The following is a 16,564-nucleotide window of genomic DNA, read 5'->3' on the forward strand; positions in this document are numbered from 1 at the left end:
CCTTTTTTCAACTATTTTATTCTGCTTAACACGTGCCCACATATAGCTGTGCTATGTTAATATTCTAAATAAATGACATAAGCCTCGCCTGAAAGTGAAGAGAGACGCTTGCCTTATGTTAATTGTGAAGAGAATTTGATCTAAAAATACTGAGTTAAAAATCATACAACACCAGGTTATAGTCAAACAGGTTTATTTGGAAGCACTAACTTTTGGAGCGGAGCTCCTTCATCAAGTAGCTGTGGAGCACGACCTTAAGACACAGCATTTATAGCAAAAGATTAGTGTCATGCAACTGATATGATATATTGAACAAACCTAGATTGCTAAAAGATTTCATCTTTTAGAATGGGTTGCAGTTTCAGTTCATTAATATAGAAATCCCAGGACTTCTTCTAAGTCACATTCTCAAGACAACTTCAGGTTTTATAAAAAAAAAATGACATCTCAGCTCAGACAATGCATTAAAAGTGATAGGTTAGAGTCTGTCTGTATCCCAATCTTGGGTCAGACTGGTTCTATTTTCAAAGTGGAATTTATAAAATATTACACGGAATGACAGCCTGCAGACTGTGCGCTTTTTGAGCAAACTAGAATGTATCTGCATATATAATTGTGCAAATTCACCCCACTGACTGGTGTGTGTGTGTGCGCGCGTAGGCGTACATGAGAGGGGGACAGGNNNNGTGCAAGCAGGGACACGAGCGGGGGGGGGGGGAAGAGATGAGAGAGAATGACTGCGAGAGGGCGGGCGAGAGAGAATGAGTGTGACACCGTGAGAAAGAGAGTGAGAGCTTGAGAGGGAGAGGGAGAATAGTGTAGTGGGGTCACCTGTACAGTGACATGAACCCCATTTGAGGCCATCCTCATTGGTACCAGACTGGGCTATCTGCCTCTGCTCTACCACTCTGTGTTTGTTGTGTATCCTGAAGTCCACCCTGGAGTACAGTCACCCGAAGATCAGAGGCTGAATGTCCCTGACTGCCGAAGCGTTCCCCGACTGGGAAGGAACACCCCTGACTGACAATTGTTGCGCGGTGTCCATTCATCTGTTGACGTAGTGTTTGCCTAGTCTCACCAATGTACCATGCCTCAAGGCATCCTTGCCTGCAGCTTATGAGATAGACAACATTGGCTGAGTCACATGAGTACCTGCTGTGTACACGTTGTGTGGTGTCCCACGTGTAATAGTGGTATCCATGTCGACAGTCTGACACATCTTGCAGTGGTTGCCATGACAGGGTTGTACGGTGTTGTGGTCGATGTTGTCCTGAAGGCTGGGCAGTTTGCTGCGAACAAGCCTGTCAAGTTAAGGCTTGATGGTTGTTTAGAGGCAAGAACTGAAGCACAGGAAAAGTCTTGGCAAGGTGCTTATCCTCATCGATAATGTGTTGCAGGCTACGAAGAACGTGGTGTGGTTTCTCCGCTCCGGGAAGTACTGGACAATGAAGGGTACCCAATTAGTTGCATCCCATGGCGACTGAGGAGTTGAGTATCGTTCCCTGCTCTTACAAGAGCATTCTTAAGCACCTTCAGGTGTCTATCATGTTCCTCCTCATCTGAAAAGATCCTGTGTATGTGTAGGGCTTGGTTGAGGGTGGAAGCCAGAGAAGTGTAGCATCATGAGGTTATCAGTGGGTTTGCGGTAGAGTGAAGTACTGAGGAGCCCATCCTTGATGGAGATGCGTGTCCAAAAATGTGACACATACTAAAGAGTAGTCCATGGTAAGTCTGATAGTGAGAGGAAACTTGTTGATATCACTGTGCAGTTCTTTCAGTGACTTCTCATCATGGGTCCAGAGGAAGACAATGTCATCAATGTATCTGGTGTATAATGCTGGTTGGAGGTCCTGTGCAGCAAATTAGTCTTGTTCAAACTTGTGCATGAAAAAGTTGGCATATTGGAGTACAAATTTGGTCCCACCACTGTTTTGTGTGTCTGGATGAAGAATTAGTTGTCAAAGATGCAAATGTTGTGGTCAGGGATGAAGCGGATGAGTTGTAGGATGGTGCTCGGAGATTGGCAGTTGTTATTGAGTACCAAGGCTGTTGCAGTCATGCCATCATTGTGGGGGATACTGGTGTAGAGTACTGATACGTCCATTGTGACAGGAATGTCCCTGGTTCGACTAGTCGTGGGTACCGAGTTGCTGAAAGAAATCTGTAGTGTCGTGACCTAAGCTTGGGGGGGGGGGGCACTGTATAATGGCTTTCAAGATGCCCTTGACATAGCTAGAGAGGTCAGAATGCATTACTTGAGTACCAGCGAAAGAATGTAATATGGAGATGCATGCTTTGAAAATGGATGCACCATTTTAGATAAACTTTAGAATGGATCAACCGTGTAAAGGCATATACTAGAAAATCATGATGCTCCCATTGACTGAATTGCAAAGTTCTGCAATAGTATGACAAATTTCAATGTTTTTCTTGGCTATGACTGCAAAGCTCTTAACCTTTATTAAATGTTACAAGAAAACAATAAAAACAGTGTCTGAAAATTGGATGCCTTTGAAACATTTCTCAATAGTTAATGAGATCTTAATTTCTGATTCCCACCCTACTGCCATATGCAAGCATTTAAATAACAGCAGAATTAAACTCATGAGCAAAGTATATAAAATGTAAAATGCCACAAGTTAAAAGTAGCTTTTGAAAATGCCAAAGTCATCTTCAAAAAATCTAAGGCACCTCTAAATGGACAGTTATAAGAATACTTTTACACCTAGATAAGTAGCTTCAGTCGAGCCGTATAAAAACAACAGGACATGTTCTGACCTGACTAAGTAGAAGACATGCAAAACAGGTTAGCAGATGCATTTTGCAAGTCTTGGATATGATATTGCATATACTACGTCTTCAATGCAGCATTGAATCAAGTTTAAAAATACAAAGTGAAAATGCTGGGCATGTTCAGCTAGCTCAGCAATACCTGTTAACAGAGCTAACAGCTGGCAAGCCTTCCACAATAGCACAGATATACACTTACGTTCTCCCCATCTGCCCCCAACCTCACCTATCACTTGTTTAAAATTTACACATTTTCAATTGCCAATTTTCAATTAAACAGCAAGAACTGAAACACTGAATTGAATTTTCCCATTTTGACTTAATGTCATTGTCAAGGAATTTATGGAGGTTCCCTGCCATGGCTACTTTTCTCATGCAATCTTCTGCTGCTCACCTCATTAATTATCAACCTACACTCCACAAGTTAAAACATGTGACAGCTAGTGGGATCTTGCACTGTTCACACAGTTGGCATTGTATTTAAAAGAGAAAATGAGGTCTGCAGATGCTGGAGATCAGAGATGGAAATGTGTTGCTGGAGAAGCGCAGCAGGTCAGGCAGCATCTAGGGAATAGGAGAATCGACGTTTCGGGCATTAGCCCTTCTTCCCTGAAGAAGGGCTAATGCCCGAAACATCGATTCTCCTGTTCCCTAGATGCTGCCTGACCTGCTGCGCTTCTCCAGCAACACATTTCCATCATTGTATTTAAAATCCAACTGCGCACCACTTCAAAAACCTGTAAGGCAGAAACTATCCTTCATACCCTGCTGCTCCAATACTTTGGGAAAGGATGTCTTCCAGAAGGGAAGCTGCCAGCCTACAACAGTGATGAGAGCATGAAGACACTTGTAGGCAAGGTGGTGAACAGGAGGATCACCTTCTTTCCTGTGGATTGGCAAAAGAGGTCACCTCACCAGTCACAGCCAGCTAAGTCATAGCTGTGCATCAAGAGAAATGCCCAGCAGTGGCAGAAGATTAATAATGATCTTCTGCACTCCACAAGGGTGAATGCTACTAACTTTTCTCGGCTTCTTCACAGTTGTGCTAACATTGCCAAGATTGTTAGGCTACAACTCTAACCACCTTATATAGCATCTCCACTTTTATCAAGGTCGTCATATGGTCCCTCAAATCTGCTCTGCCATTTAATAAGATCATGGTTAATATTTGATTTCAATCCACACCCTAACCAATTTTCATTATCGCTTGATTTTCTAAGAATTTAAGCACTCTTGAGTATACTCTTTGACTGGAGGATCCATGACCCTCTGGGGTAGACAACTGTAAAGATCAATGACACAGTGTGAAAACCATTTCTCATTATCTGAGTTTTAAAAGATTTACCCATTTTAGTTTAAAATATTTGAGAAATTCGAGTCCCTCTAGTGAGAAGAATACAATGTATCTACCCTGTCAGAACCTCTAAGTTACCACCACTCATTTATTGAAATTCTATTCAATTTCTTAGAAGAATCTTAACAGCCCAGTGATTCGACACTGCAGTGAGACCAGTGATCAGGTCCAGGGATTTCATTTGCTTTATTACATGTGTTTGTTTACCATTTTTCCCCTGCGTATTTTATTTACTTCACATTCCTCTCTCTCAGTTTACCCCTAGGTTCTGCACAATTTTGAGTATGCCTTCTGCATTCTGTGAAGTCAAATCAAGATAGTTGTTTATTTCTGCCATTTCCTTATTCTTGATCACAATTCATTTGATCTTAGCCTCTAAGGGATCACTGTTTGACTTAGTCTACTCTCTTCCTTTTTGCATATTTTTAAAAGCTCTTAAATTTATGTTTCCTACTATTCACTTTAATTTTCTATTTTCTTCACTTATCAGTTATGCAGTCATTCATTGCTGTTTGTAAAATTTGTTCAATCCTCAGGCTAACTACACAATATTATAAGCACCCACCTTTCACATAACACTATCCATAACTTCTTTACAAAAATTTATTTTGCTTTTCTTCCTTCCTCACAGCTTCGTTAACTATGAAAGTACGGATTAACAGACAAAACCAGCTCTAAACACTCTTTAAAGATTTCCATGTAAAGGATATCATCATTGATCAGGACCACAAAAACCTTTTTGCTGTTCAGAATCTTTAGAATGCAATGACCCTACCCCTAATCATTTGGTAGTAGAGAAATTGAACATTGTTGAAACAACACAAAACTTTTCATCTTGCATTCATCAGGACAGGGACTTCGATTGTTCAGCAAGCACACATATTTTGAACACAGTCAGTATGTGACCATGCTAAGAATTACAAGAAAAACAATTAAAGATTTTGAGTCGGGCTCATATTTGTTCCATATGCACTTGATATTTAAATGCAGGGATCTGTCCTCTGTAGGAAAAAAGGAATATGTTCAGACATTGCTCAATGTCTGGATTGCGTGAAAGTGTGGGAGGACAACAGTTCCCTGGTGTATTTGTCATATTAACAACGTGACTAGAGTCAACTTAACAACCAATCAGCACCCTGTTTTCATGCTTTAATTCGACTGTTTGAAATTTTGCTTTCTTGCATCTCTCCTAATGAGTGCAAGACAAAAAGCTTCACAACTGTTCCTCTTTTTTCAGCAAAACTGTTATTTCTATCTTGATGCACTTCACCTGCATCTTTTTGGAAATCTTATAAAATGTAACCAAAAGAGCCAAAATGTAACATTAAATGAGAATGAGACTACAAATATCATTAATTTTCTAGCAACTTGTGGCAAAACATTAGATAAGTTAGAAGTATTGCTCTTCAGGTTCATGTTAGAATATATTTTGCCTAATCATTCTAATCCTTCTCAACATGAGACAGTCTGGACAAATAGTTTTATATTTAAGTACACTGCAGATCTGAATAAGTGTAAATAACTATGAAATATTTTCCCCATGATATCCATAATATGATCTAGCTGTAAAAAAATTGAACAGTGCATGACACACTTGGACAGACAGGAAACATTTGTATCAAGTCTTGCTCATAGACCTCAACTTAATCAGAGCAAGGCACAGATTTCGTAAGATATACTCTTTAATGCTCGATCTATTGAGATAACCCATTGGCAATGCTTTGTTTTCAGCTAAGGTACAATATTTCAACAAATTTCACCCACCTCTGAATTCTCAACAGCAGTAAAATAACTACACAGTCATTTTACAATGCTCTGAAAATGAACTGTTGAAATTCAGGAAATGACGAGCCCTGTTCAGTGTTTCTATCTCGACCACAAACTGAATCATCCATCACTATGTGGATATTCTTTAATATATGGCTTGTCAGAATCACAAATGCCAAACCACATGAAACACATGGAGCAGCACTACCCTGCATTTGAAGTTCTTTGTGGCTATATGACTTTGAAACAAAAAAAAGCCACGATTTCCCAGATGTTAATTTATTGGATGCAAAATGGTCCAAAACTGCTTTTCTCTGTGGAGAGATTTCAATTTCTTCCATTTTCCTTTGGAAGGGTTTAAAATAAGTAAATAATCTGAGTACAGATAACAGCTTCCTGAAAATGGAGTCAATGAGAACTTTGAAACATTACTCCTTTGAGTTGCAATAGTTTATAGGAGTACTGGCTTTCATATTTTAATTCTAAATTTAGTCAATTATGTCTTTTATTCTTACTGACTGTGGGTCTAGTGGAGAAAGAAATAATAGGGAATGTTTCTCTCCTTATTGTACCATCGGTAGATTGCACTGCAGCTTAGTAACAATGAACAAGACCATAAGATATAGGAGCAGAAATTAGGCCATTCAGGCCATTGAGTCTGCTCCTCCATTCAATCATGGTTGATAGATTTCTCAATCCCATTCTCCGCACTCTCCCAGTTAACCCTTGATCCTCTTTACAATCAAGAATCTATCTCAGTCTTAAATATACACAATGACCTAACATCCACAACCTTCTGTGGCAATGAATTCCATAGATTCATTCACTCTCTGGCTGAAGACATTTCTCCTCATCTCTGTTCTAAAGGGTCTTCCCTTTATTCTAAGTCTGTGCTCTCATGTCCTAGTTTCTCCTACCAATGGAAACATCTTCCCAACATCTACTCTGCCCAGGCCATTCAGTATTCTGTATGTTTCAATTAGAGCCCCACCTCATTCTTCTAAACTCCATCGAGTATAAAGGGAGTCCTCAAATGTTCCTCATATGTTAAACTTTTCATTCCAGGGACCATTCTCAAGAACCTTTTCTGAACAAACTCCAGGGCCAGTACATTCTTCCTGAGATAAAGGACCCAAAACTGCGCACAATACTCCAAATGTGGTCTGACCAGAGCCATCTAGAGCCTCAGAAATACATCCCTACTTTTATATTCAAGGATTTTCCTTCCGAATTACTGACTCAATCTGCAAGTTTACCTTGAGAGAATCCTGGACTATAACTCCTAAGTCTTTTTTCCACTTCAGATTTCTGAATTTTCTCCCCATTTAGAAACTATTTAGAAAATAGTCCATACCTCTATTCTTCCTACCAAAGTGCATGACCTCACACTTTGCTATGTTGTACTTCATCTGCCACTTCTTTGCTCACTCTCCTAATCTGTCCAAATTCTTCTGCAGCCTCCTCACCTGTCTCTCTACCAATCTTTGTATCATCTGCAAACTTAGCCAGAATGCCCTCAGTTCCTTCATCTGGATCATTAATGTATAAAGTGAAAAGTTGTCGTCCCAACACTCAGCCTTGTGGGACACCACTTGTCACTGGCTGCCATCCTGAGAAGGACTGCTTTATCCCCACTCTCTGCTTTCTGCCAACAGCCAAGCTTCTATCCATGCTAGCACCTTGCCTCTAACACCATGGGCCCTTATCTTACTCAACAGCCTCCTGTGCGGCACTTTGTTAAAGACGTTTTTGAAGTCCAGTTAAAAAACATCCATTGGCTCTCCTTTGTCAAACCTGCTTGTTACTTCCTCAAAGAATTGTAGCAGATTTGTCAGGCATGATCTCCCCTTGATGAAACGATGCTGATTTTGCCCTGTTTTACCATACACTTCCAAGTATTCAGAAATCTCATCTTTTACAATGGATTCCAGGATTTTACCCACCACCAAGGTTAGGCTAATTGGTCTGTAATTGTCCGTATTTTGCTTTACTCCCTTTTTAAACAGGGGGGTGTCATGTTAGCGATTTTCCAGTCTTCTAGGACCCTCCCTAATTCTGATGTTTCTGCAGACTGATCAACCTGCCTGCATACAAGTGACTGTCCAGGGAGGGTAGCAGCAGTATGCCAGTTAAAATGGTACCTTTACCTTTCTGCTGGCAAACTTGCTGAGGATCAAAAACTGAAGATTTAACGTAACATGCCAAAAGTGTCCTGTCTGAAATTTTACAAAATTTATAATAGTGACATTGTAGACATGAAGTTTGAAATCTAGACAATTAGTTGCTATCAAATTGTATTTCTAATATGTTAAACTATTATAACATGAATCCTCACCACAGTTCACCATGGTGTAAGATCCATCAGGTAGAATTGTTACAACTGATCTCTTTCCTGGTAGAGATATACAAGGACTACCTAGTTCACCATGGGAGAGGAAAATCTCAGGGTAGTTTAAAAAGCAGCTTGTCTTAAACAAGATATAGTCTACCACATGACAGTACAAGTTACATTGGTATGATAGACCATTATTACTATGACTAAGAGGATGCTGCCTGACCTGCTGCGCTTTTCCAGCAACACATTTTTAAGCTCTGATCTCCAGCATCTGCAGTCCTCACTTTCTCCTAAGAGATCTCAATATTAAGATTTACTCCATTGAGATGCAAAGCCATTCTCTTGCCAGAGGCCATCTGACATCAGTATATTAGACTGTGCTTAATGCAGTTCTCAGCATTAACCCATCACACCCTTACACAACTTTTTTAATTTTATTTTATTGACCACAAATTAGAAATACATCCTATCGATAAAGCTAATTTCAAGTTACACATTTTATTCTCTAAATATAAACAATTGAGTTTATTTATTCCCATTCTAGAATCTGCAATAAAACAAGTATGAGCCAGGTAAATAACTTAAGCTACATTGCATTAACTACATAGTTCACTGAAAAATCATAAACTTGATCCTCCGACTTTAGTATTCCTCATCTTATTTAAGCTTTCGTGTTATTGAAAAACATCAACTGGAGAGTTGCGACACCAGAATGCTGTTATGCATCTCTCACTTTCCAGCCCAACTGTAGTATGAAAATAAAGGTTTGGCAATACAAAACTCTCTATTAGACCATGAAGCTGTGCATGCACACAGACTGAAGTATTCAACACACATGATCAGATTTACCTGCCCGAGTGTGTTCCAATTGCAACCACTACACCGCTGGGATGGAATTCAGCACAATGACCTGGTTCCTAAAGAAGGACCAAAGAAAATATCATACTTTCTTTCAAATAAAGTATTTTCTTCCAATTATACTTCTTGGCTACAGTACCTAGATGCTTCACCAGATATATCTAAACTATAATCAAAGCTAGGGAAGCTTATGCAGTCAATCACATAATATGGCAACTAAAATTTTTTTTTTAAAACGGAATCATATCTCCAAGAATCACAGTCCATGCTCACACTAACTCAAAAAAAAACTCACATGAAAGCAAAATACAGTTGAGATCGGGAGTTCATTGTTGTGCCAAGTAGAATTCCCACTACATTGAATGCACATGCCAATTGCACAAGCTATGCTTTAGTTTATAACTCACTGAATGACAAAAGGAAGGAGTTGGGCTGGGAGAAAGCTCATGCTTGTTTCTCTTATCTTTCTTGCCCTCTCCTCCTAGAACTATTATCAACAAATCAAAGAAAATGTATGACATTACTTATCATGATGAAAAATAAAGAGGAGAGTTTGAGTGGCATAATTTTCTTTTAAATTGCCATACCACTTAAAATTCACTGAATCTGTAACTATGCCAAAAAGAGGTCAATATGCAAAATCTCATGTCTTTCCAAAATAAAAATGCAGAAAATAATTACATCCAAGAGCTTGTTCCACTCAAGGGTGTGGTCCACAGAGTTCCACAAGCAAACCTGTCGATCCTGGGCACAAGTAAGGAAAAGATCCTTGAAAGGGTGTGTAGCAAGACCCCAAAGTTCATCAGTATGACCCTGCCATGAATAAAATAGTAAACTTTAGAAACAAACAACTCAATACCTCGTCAGAATTATTTACAAACACTTTCCTGTTACACCAGATGGAAAGATAGGGAAGTTATTCCATCCCTTTGAAAAATATTAGTTTGAACAATAGAAATTCATGATACTATACAAAAGCACAAAGGAAACTAAGGTACTATGCATAAGTATGTGAGAAGATAAATTCTGTTCTAACTTTTGAATTAACTTTGTTGTCCCTTTAATGGAACTCAAACTAATTTTTTTTTAATGCAATAACTAACAATGCAAATTATTCTAAATAAAATATAAACTTAGCTGCAGATGAAAAGAATTGAACAATCTATTTTTATGATTACCATAAATGTGACACATCTTTACTTTACAGTCAAGCATTTCCCCCAAAATGCTTCTTCACAGAAAAACAATGCTGAGTTATTCAGGTGAAGTCTCACATTTTAAGATATCACTCACCTGTACTTCTATCTGAAAGCCATCATTGAACGTTCCTCTTAAAATGAAATTACGCGATGTACCGATCAGAAACTGGTCCCCCTTTCCCTCTGCTACTGCTCGAATGGCTCCAAACTGATCAGGGACCTAGACCAAAGCAGAAAAAAATTTCAGATGCTATTTTTAAACTACTTTTAATGCTTTCTTCTGCATATTATTTACAGAAGTGCCATGTCATGACATGGTACAACACAGATTCCCTTAAAGATTCTCTCTAAATGCATTCCCACATCATGATTAGATTCAACATTTTAGAAAATAACTTCAGACAAAAGAATATATTGTATCACAGCTTTCTCAGAGACTGCGTAGGATTAAGATTAGATTAGATTATTTACAGTATGGAAACAGGCCCTTCGGCCCAACAGGTCCACACCGACCCGCCGAAGCGTATACCACCCAGACCCATACTCCTACGTTTACCCTTCACCTAACACTACGGGCAATTTAGCATGGCCAATTCACCTAACCTGCACATTTTTGGATTGTGGGAGGAAACCGGAGCACCCGGAGGAAAGCCACGCAGCCACGGGGAGAATGTGTTCTGGAATGTGTTCTGGAATCAAATGTTTCTACAATCTTAAAGGTACAGCATAGTTTTTACCTCAATTTCTCTTTCAGCAACGAGGTCATGATCCCAAAGGATGATTTTGCGATCCTTTCCACCTCCTGTAAGCAGCATTCCATTTCTCATTTGGCAGAGAGTGAATACACTGCCATCATGTGCTTTAATTTGCCTGCTGATCTGATATACCCCTAAATAATGAAAAGAATCAAATATATAGTGTTATACATGATTTTTAAACAATGCAAACAACAGTTGCTAAATTCACCATTGCTTTGTTACTATGTTTCTGTCTCAATAATGTTCATTGTACTGTGTTTAAGAAAAAGTACAATTGGATTATACTACATGGATCAAATTTGTACCCAAAATGATAACAGAATTTGAAAGATAATGGTACATTACATCATTAATTTTAAATATTCTGTGCAATGGAATGTTTTAGATACAGTGAAGGAATAATGCAGTCATAGGAATAAGCCATTTGGCCCACTGAGTTTGCAGTGTTTCTTTCACAGACTATTCCGGTTTGTCTTTTCCCTAAATTTTGGAATTGCTTCTCCTTCCGATATATATATATATATATATACCAGTCCCTTGATGTGTACAATTGAATCTGGAACCTATTCCTCAAGTGCAACATTTTCAAAAATCTAAACACGTGCTGGGTTAAAAAAATCAAGTTGCTTCTGATTCTTTGGCCAACCCTTCAGTCATCAGAAGCATGTTAATTATTTAATTTATCTAAATCTTTCTTGATCTTAAATACCTACATATTAGCCTTTTCTACTCGAAGGAAAACACCAGCAGTTCTAGTTCCATGTTACTAGCTTATCCATGGAGACAATCCAGTGTCTCCCTTCTCTACTCTCCTCATGTTTCCCAAAAGATGGTGTCCAGAATTGAACACAACATTCCAATAGAGGCAAACCTTTTTTGATATAAACATTTCCTATTATTTTCTCGTTTTATGCTCACAAATTGAAAGGTTTGTGACGAACATTTCTAGAGTTCTGTTCTTGCACTCCCATTAAAACAGTTACATTTAGTATGCATTCGCTTTGCATTTTACCTATCAAAATGTATTAGCATAAATTTATCTGCACTAAAGTGCTCACCCTCACATTTCCATTAGCCACCTGCCTAAGTTTGGCCCATAATCCTTCCAAATCTTTCCTATATATTTATCGGATGTATTTATCCGATGTCTTTTAAATGTTGTAACTGTACTTGCATCCACCACTTCCTCTGATAGTTCATTTCACACACTAACGACTCTATAAAAACACTATCCCTCATGATCTTTTTAGAATCTTTCTCCTCTCACCTTAATAATATGCCTCCTAATTTCGAACTCCACAGCTTAGGGAAAAGACCTTTGCTCTTTACCTTATCCATGCACCTCATGATTTTATGAACTTTCTAAGGTCACCCCTCAACTTTCTATGGTCCAGTGGAAGTCCAAGCCCATCTAGCTTATTTTTATAACTCAAACCCTTCCATTCCTGGAAAATCTTTTCTGAAACCCCTCCAGTTTACTAATATCCTTCCAATAACAGGGTAACCAGAAGTGCATACAGTCACTTCAGAAGAAGGCCTCACCAACATCCTGTACAACCTCAACATGACATTCCAATTCCTATAGTCTGAGCAATGAAGGCAAGCATGCTAAAGGTGGTTAAGCACCTTCTTAACCACCCTGATGCAAATTTCCAAGAATTATGTACCTGAACCCTGAGGTCTCCATAACATTAGCCATGGCCCCTACAATTATCTGATAAGTCCTGCCCTTATTTGATTTACAAAAATTGAATATCTCACATTATCCAAATTAAATGCCATCTGCCACTCCTCAGCCCACTGATCCAATTGATCAAGATCTCTTTGAAATCTTAGATAGCGTCCTTCACTGTCCACTGCACCAATTTTGGTGACATCTGCAAACTTAGTAACCACGCCTCCTATATTCTCATCCAAATCACTTATTTAAATGACAACTGGAAGTGGACCCAGTACCACTGGTCACAGGCCTCTAGTCTGAAAAACAACCCTCCACCACTGCCCTCTGTCTCCTACCATAATGCCAATTTTGTATCCAAATGGCAAGCTGACCTTGAATCCCATTAGTCAGTCTACCCTGCAGAACCATATCAAAGACTTTACTAAAGCCCAAGTAAACAAAGTCCACGACTCTGCCCTCATCAATCCTTTTGGTTACTTCCTCAAAAAACTTAAGTTTGAGAGACCGATTTCCTTTACACAAAATCATGTTGATTATCCCGAATCAAACCTTACCTCTCCAAATGCATATAGATCCTATCCTTCAGGATCACTTCCAACAACTTAACCATCACCAATGTCAGACTCACAGGTCTATAGTTTCTAGGGTTTTTATTTCAGCCTCTCAAATAAAGGCACAACGTTAGCCACTCACCAGTCCTCCAGCATCTCACTCGTGATTATGGATGATCCAAATATTTCTGCTCTGGGCTCTGCAATTTCCTCCCTAATTTCCCACAATGTCTTGGGCTACACTTGATCAGGTCCTGGAGATTTACTAACTTTTATGTTTTCTAAGAACTCCAGCATTTCCTCTTCTGTAATTTCAAAAATTTCAATTATTTATTTCTGAAGTTCTCTAGCCTCCATACCTTTCTCCATAGTAAAAACTGGCAAAACATTTGTTTACTATTTCTCCCATTTCCTGAGGTTCAACACAAAGACGACCTAATTGATCTTTAAGAGGCCCTTCTTGCTCTCTCTCTAGTTGCTCTTTTGCTCTTAATGTACTTATAGAATTTCTTTGTATAATCTTTAACCTTACCTGCCAATGCTACCTCATATCCCCTCTTTGCCCTCCTGATTTCCCCTCTTAAGAATGCCCCTACACTCTTCATACTGTCGAAGAGATTGTCTATATTTAATATGATTCCTTTTTATTCTAGCCTAGAACCTCAATATCTTTATTCATCCATTGCTCTTTAAACTTAGTTTTCACTCTAGCAGGAACAGAATGCCTCTGAACTAGTTATCAGACTTTTGAAGGCCTCCCACTTGTCAGTCATCCCTTTACCTGCAAACTGTCTACTCCAATCAACTTTTGGACATTCTTGTCTCATACCATTTAAAATTTGCCTGACTTCAATTAAGAACTTTAACTTTTACGGAAGGCTTATCCTTTTCCTTAACTATTTTCAAACTAATAGAATTATGATCACTAGCCCCAAAGTGTTTCCCTACTAACATTTCAGTCACTTGCCCTGCCTTATTTCCCCAAAGAAGGTCAAGTTTTGCTTCTTCTCTAGTAACAAGATTTACATATCGATAAAGAAATTTTTCTTGAACATAGTCAACAAATTCCTCACCATCCAAACCTTTGACTGGGACTGTCATAGTGTTAATCCTTGAAAAACTAAAATCCCCTATTTCAAATCTATTATTCCGACACAGATCTGAGATCTCTCTAAATATTTGCACCTCAATTTCCTTCTGACTACTGGGAGGCCATTAATACAATCCTATCAAGGCGATCATCCCGTTTCTATTTCTAATGCCAACATATATATTTTTACTGGATGATCCTTCAGAAATATCCTCTCTAATTACAGTAGTAATGTATTCCTTAACCAAAAATGCCACTCCCCTCCTCTCTTTCTATCCTTCCTATAGCATCTAAAACCCAGACCATTGAGCTGCCCTTCTCTCAGCCAGTTTTCTGTGATAGCTATGATGGCCCATTCCCACATTCCAAAAATATGCTGAGTTAATCAGCTTTACTTGCAAGAACCTTTGCACTAAAATAAATGCAGTTTAATTCTTCAAAGTTACCTCATTCTCTGACTTTCTCTTGTCCAATCAATTTGCTCTTTTAAGATTCAGAACTATCTTCACCTGTCTTTCTATTTTCGCTACTACTTTGGAACCCCTCAACCTCCACCCGCTAATAATTTACAGACTCCTGAAACAGAACTAGTAAATCTCCCTGCCAGGATTTTGGTACCTTTCCAAGGGTGAAACCCATCCCTTTTGAATAGGTCTTTTTACCCTAGCAGAGGTCCCAATAATCCAAGAATCTGAATCCCTGCACATTGCACCATCCCATCAGCCATTGACTTATCTGCCCTACCCTTTTATTCCTTCCCTCATTAGAACTTGGCATTAGGAGTAAACGAGAGATTAGTGCTTCTTAGGTTCTGTCATAAAATCATAAAATGGTTACAACACAGGAGACAGCCATGGAGTCTGGGATTTTGGTTGAAAGATATATTTGATTAATATGACTATGTCAAGCTGCTAGTAGACTAGTCTCTATTACTGATAAATACCTTTTATTCCATATTTTCTATTAAATTAACTGAACTTGTACTCTTCAGATGGCATGGTAAGATTTGAATTCATCTTGCTGGATTAATTTAGACTTCTGGATTATTAACACATTATTTTACACATACCTACTGCAAATATTCTTTTGAAAGTAATTTGCTTAAGCATGAGACATAGCATGGTAAAAAATAAATGTAACGAGTAATAGTTATTACATTACAGGTAAACCTGTATTAAGCTGAATCAGTTGTGTTAAAAGAAAACTGCACTTACCTTTGGTTCCTTTTCCCTGTGCAGTCTCCACAGTAGTTCTATTCCAAATTAGCATTATACCTCCAGAATCTCCAGTTAGCACATTGCCATTCTCCAAAAATGCTAAACACTGTATAAATTTTGGTTTTTCATATTTCTGAAAGACAAATATTGAAAAGGTTCTAGAGATAGGATTTTTGATCTGAACTTAGTTTCCACTATGTAAATAACTTACATTCTAGACGCGTTTTAGTTTATTACCAAATGCTATATTTTATTCTACAATGCATCTTGATAAAGTTAGTTTAGGTAAAATATAGCAAATTGACTTCCCTCATCTGATCATAGAACCTTAGCATCTGTTTGAAGCCTCTTCCAAACAGTTTTGCTGGGACCCAAAATGATAGTAGATGAATTTCTGCAATTCTGTGCTCCTTTATTATATCACAGTTTCCTATTCTTGCACATTTGTTTGACAATTCAACTTTGCATTGGGAGGACTGAGGTCAAGATGAGTTAAAACAATGTTAAAAGTATTTTAAGTATTACTGCGCAATGCTTCAAAATATCAAGAGCAAGGAAAACTGGGTTGAGCGGGATTTGGATTGGCTTCTGGCACATCCGAGAGGGGTACAAATTGAATCACTAGAATGGTGAGAGAATGAAATTAGTGGTATGGATTGAAGGCAATGGTTTCAAGTCTTTTCAAGACTTAGCTGGTGAAATTATGGTTCATCCAGGATTGCATACTGGACAAGCAGATTGACAGCATAGAAGCAGTGAGTGGACAGATTAAGATACATGCTTAATATGGTACAGCTGACTGCACTTCTTTAGATAATGTAACCAAGTGACAGAATGCAAATGAGGAAGAGGTATAAAATCAAAGGGACAAGAGAGATAATGGAGGAGTGGCAGGAAGAGAACCCACTTTTCAGATAGTGTTCCAGTTTTGTTTAGCAAGAGTGAAATCAAATGAGGGCAATAC

The 16,564-nt window shown here is 38.5% G+C and overlaps 1 protein-coding gene across 6 annotated transcripts in view; it reads right to left on the reverse strand.

Moving 5' to 3' along the window:
* Positions 1–16,564, reverse strand: part of LOC122552779 (echinoderm microtubule-associated protein-like 4) — a 299,840-nt gene that overhangs the window by 45,200 nt on the left and 238,076 nt on the right. For all 6 annotated transcript variants that reach the window (XM_043695706.1, XM_043695703.1, XM_043695705.1 and 3 more), the window contains 5 exons: positions 15,598–15,733; positions 11,041–11,192; positions 10,398–10,523; positions 9,786–9,917; positions 9,096–9,163 (listed from right to left, as the gene is read on the reverse strand). In XM_043695706.1, coding sequence (XP_043551641.1) covers positions 9,096–9,163; positions 9,786–9,917; positions 10,398–10,523; positions 11,041–11,192; positions 15,598–15,733 — 614 coding nt within the window. The remainder of the gene's footprint in view (positions 1–9,095; positions 9,164–9,785; positions 9,918–10,397; positions 10,524–11,040; positions 11,193–15,597; positions 15,734–16,564) is intronic.

Source organism: Chiloscyllium plagiosum, chromosome 9, assembly GCF_004010195.1.
Source record: "Chiloscyllium plagiosum isolate BGI_BamShark_2017 chromosome 9, ASM401019v2, whole genome shotgun sequence".
Classification (NCBI taxonomy): Eukaryota; Metazoa; Chordata; class Chondrichthyes; order Orectolobiformes; family Hemiscylliidae; genus Chiloscyllium; species Chiloscyllium plagiosum.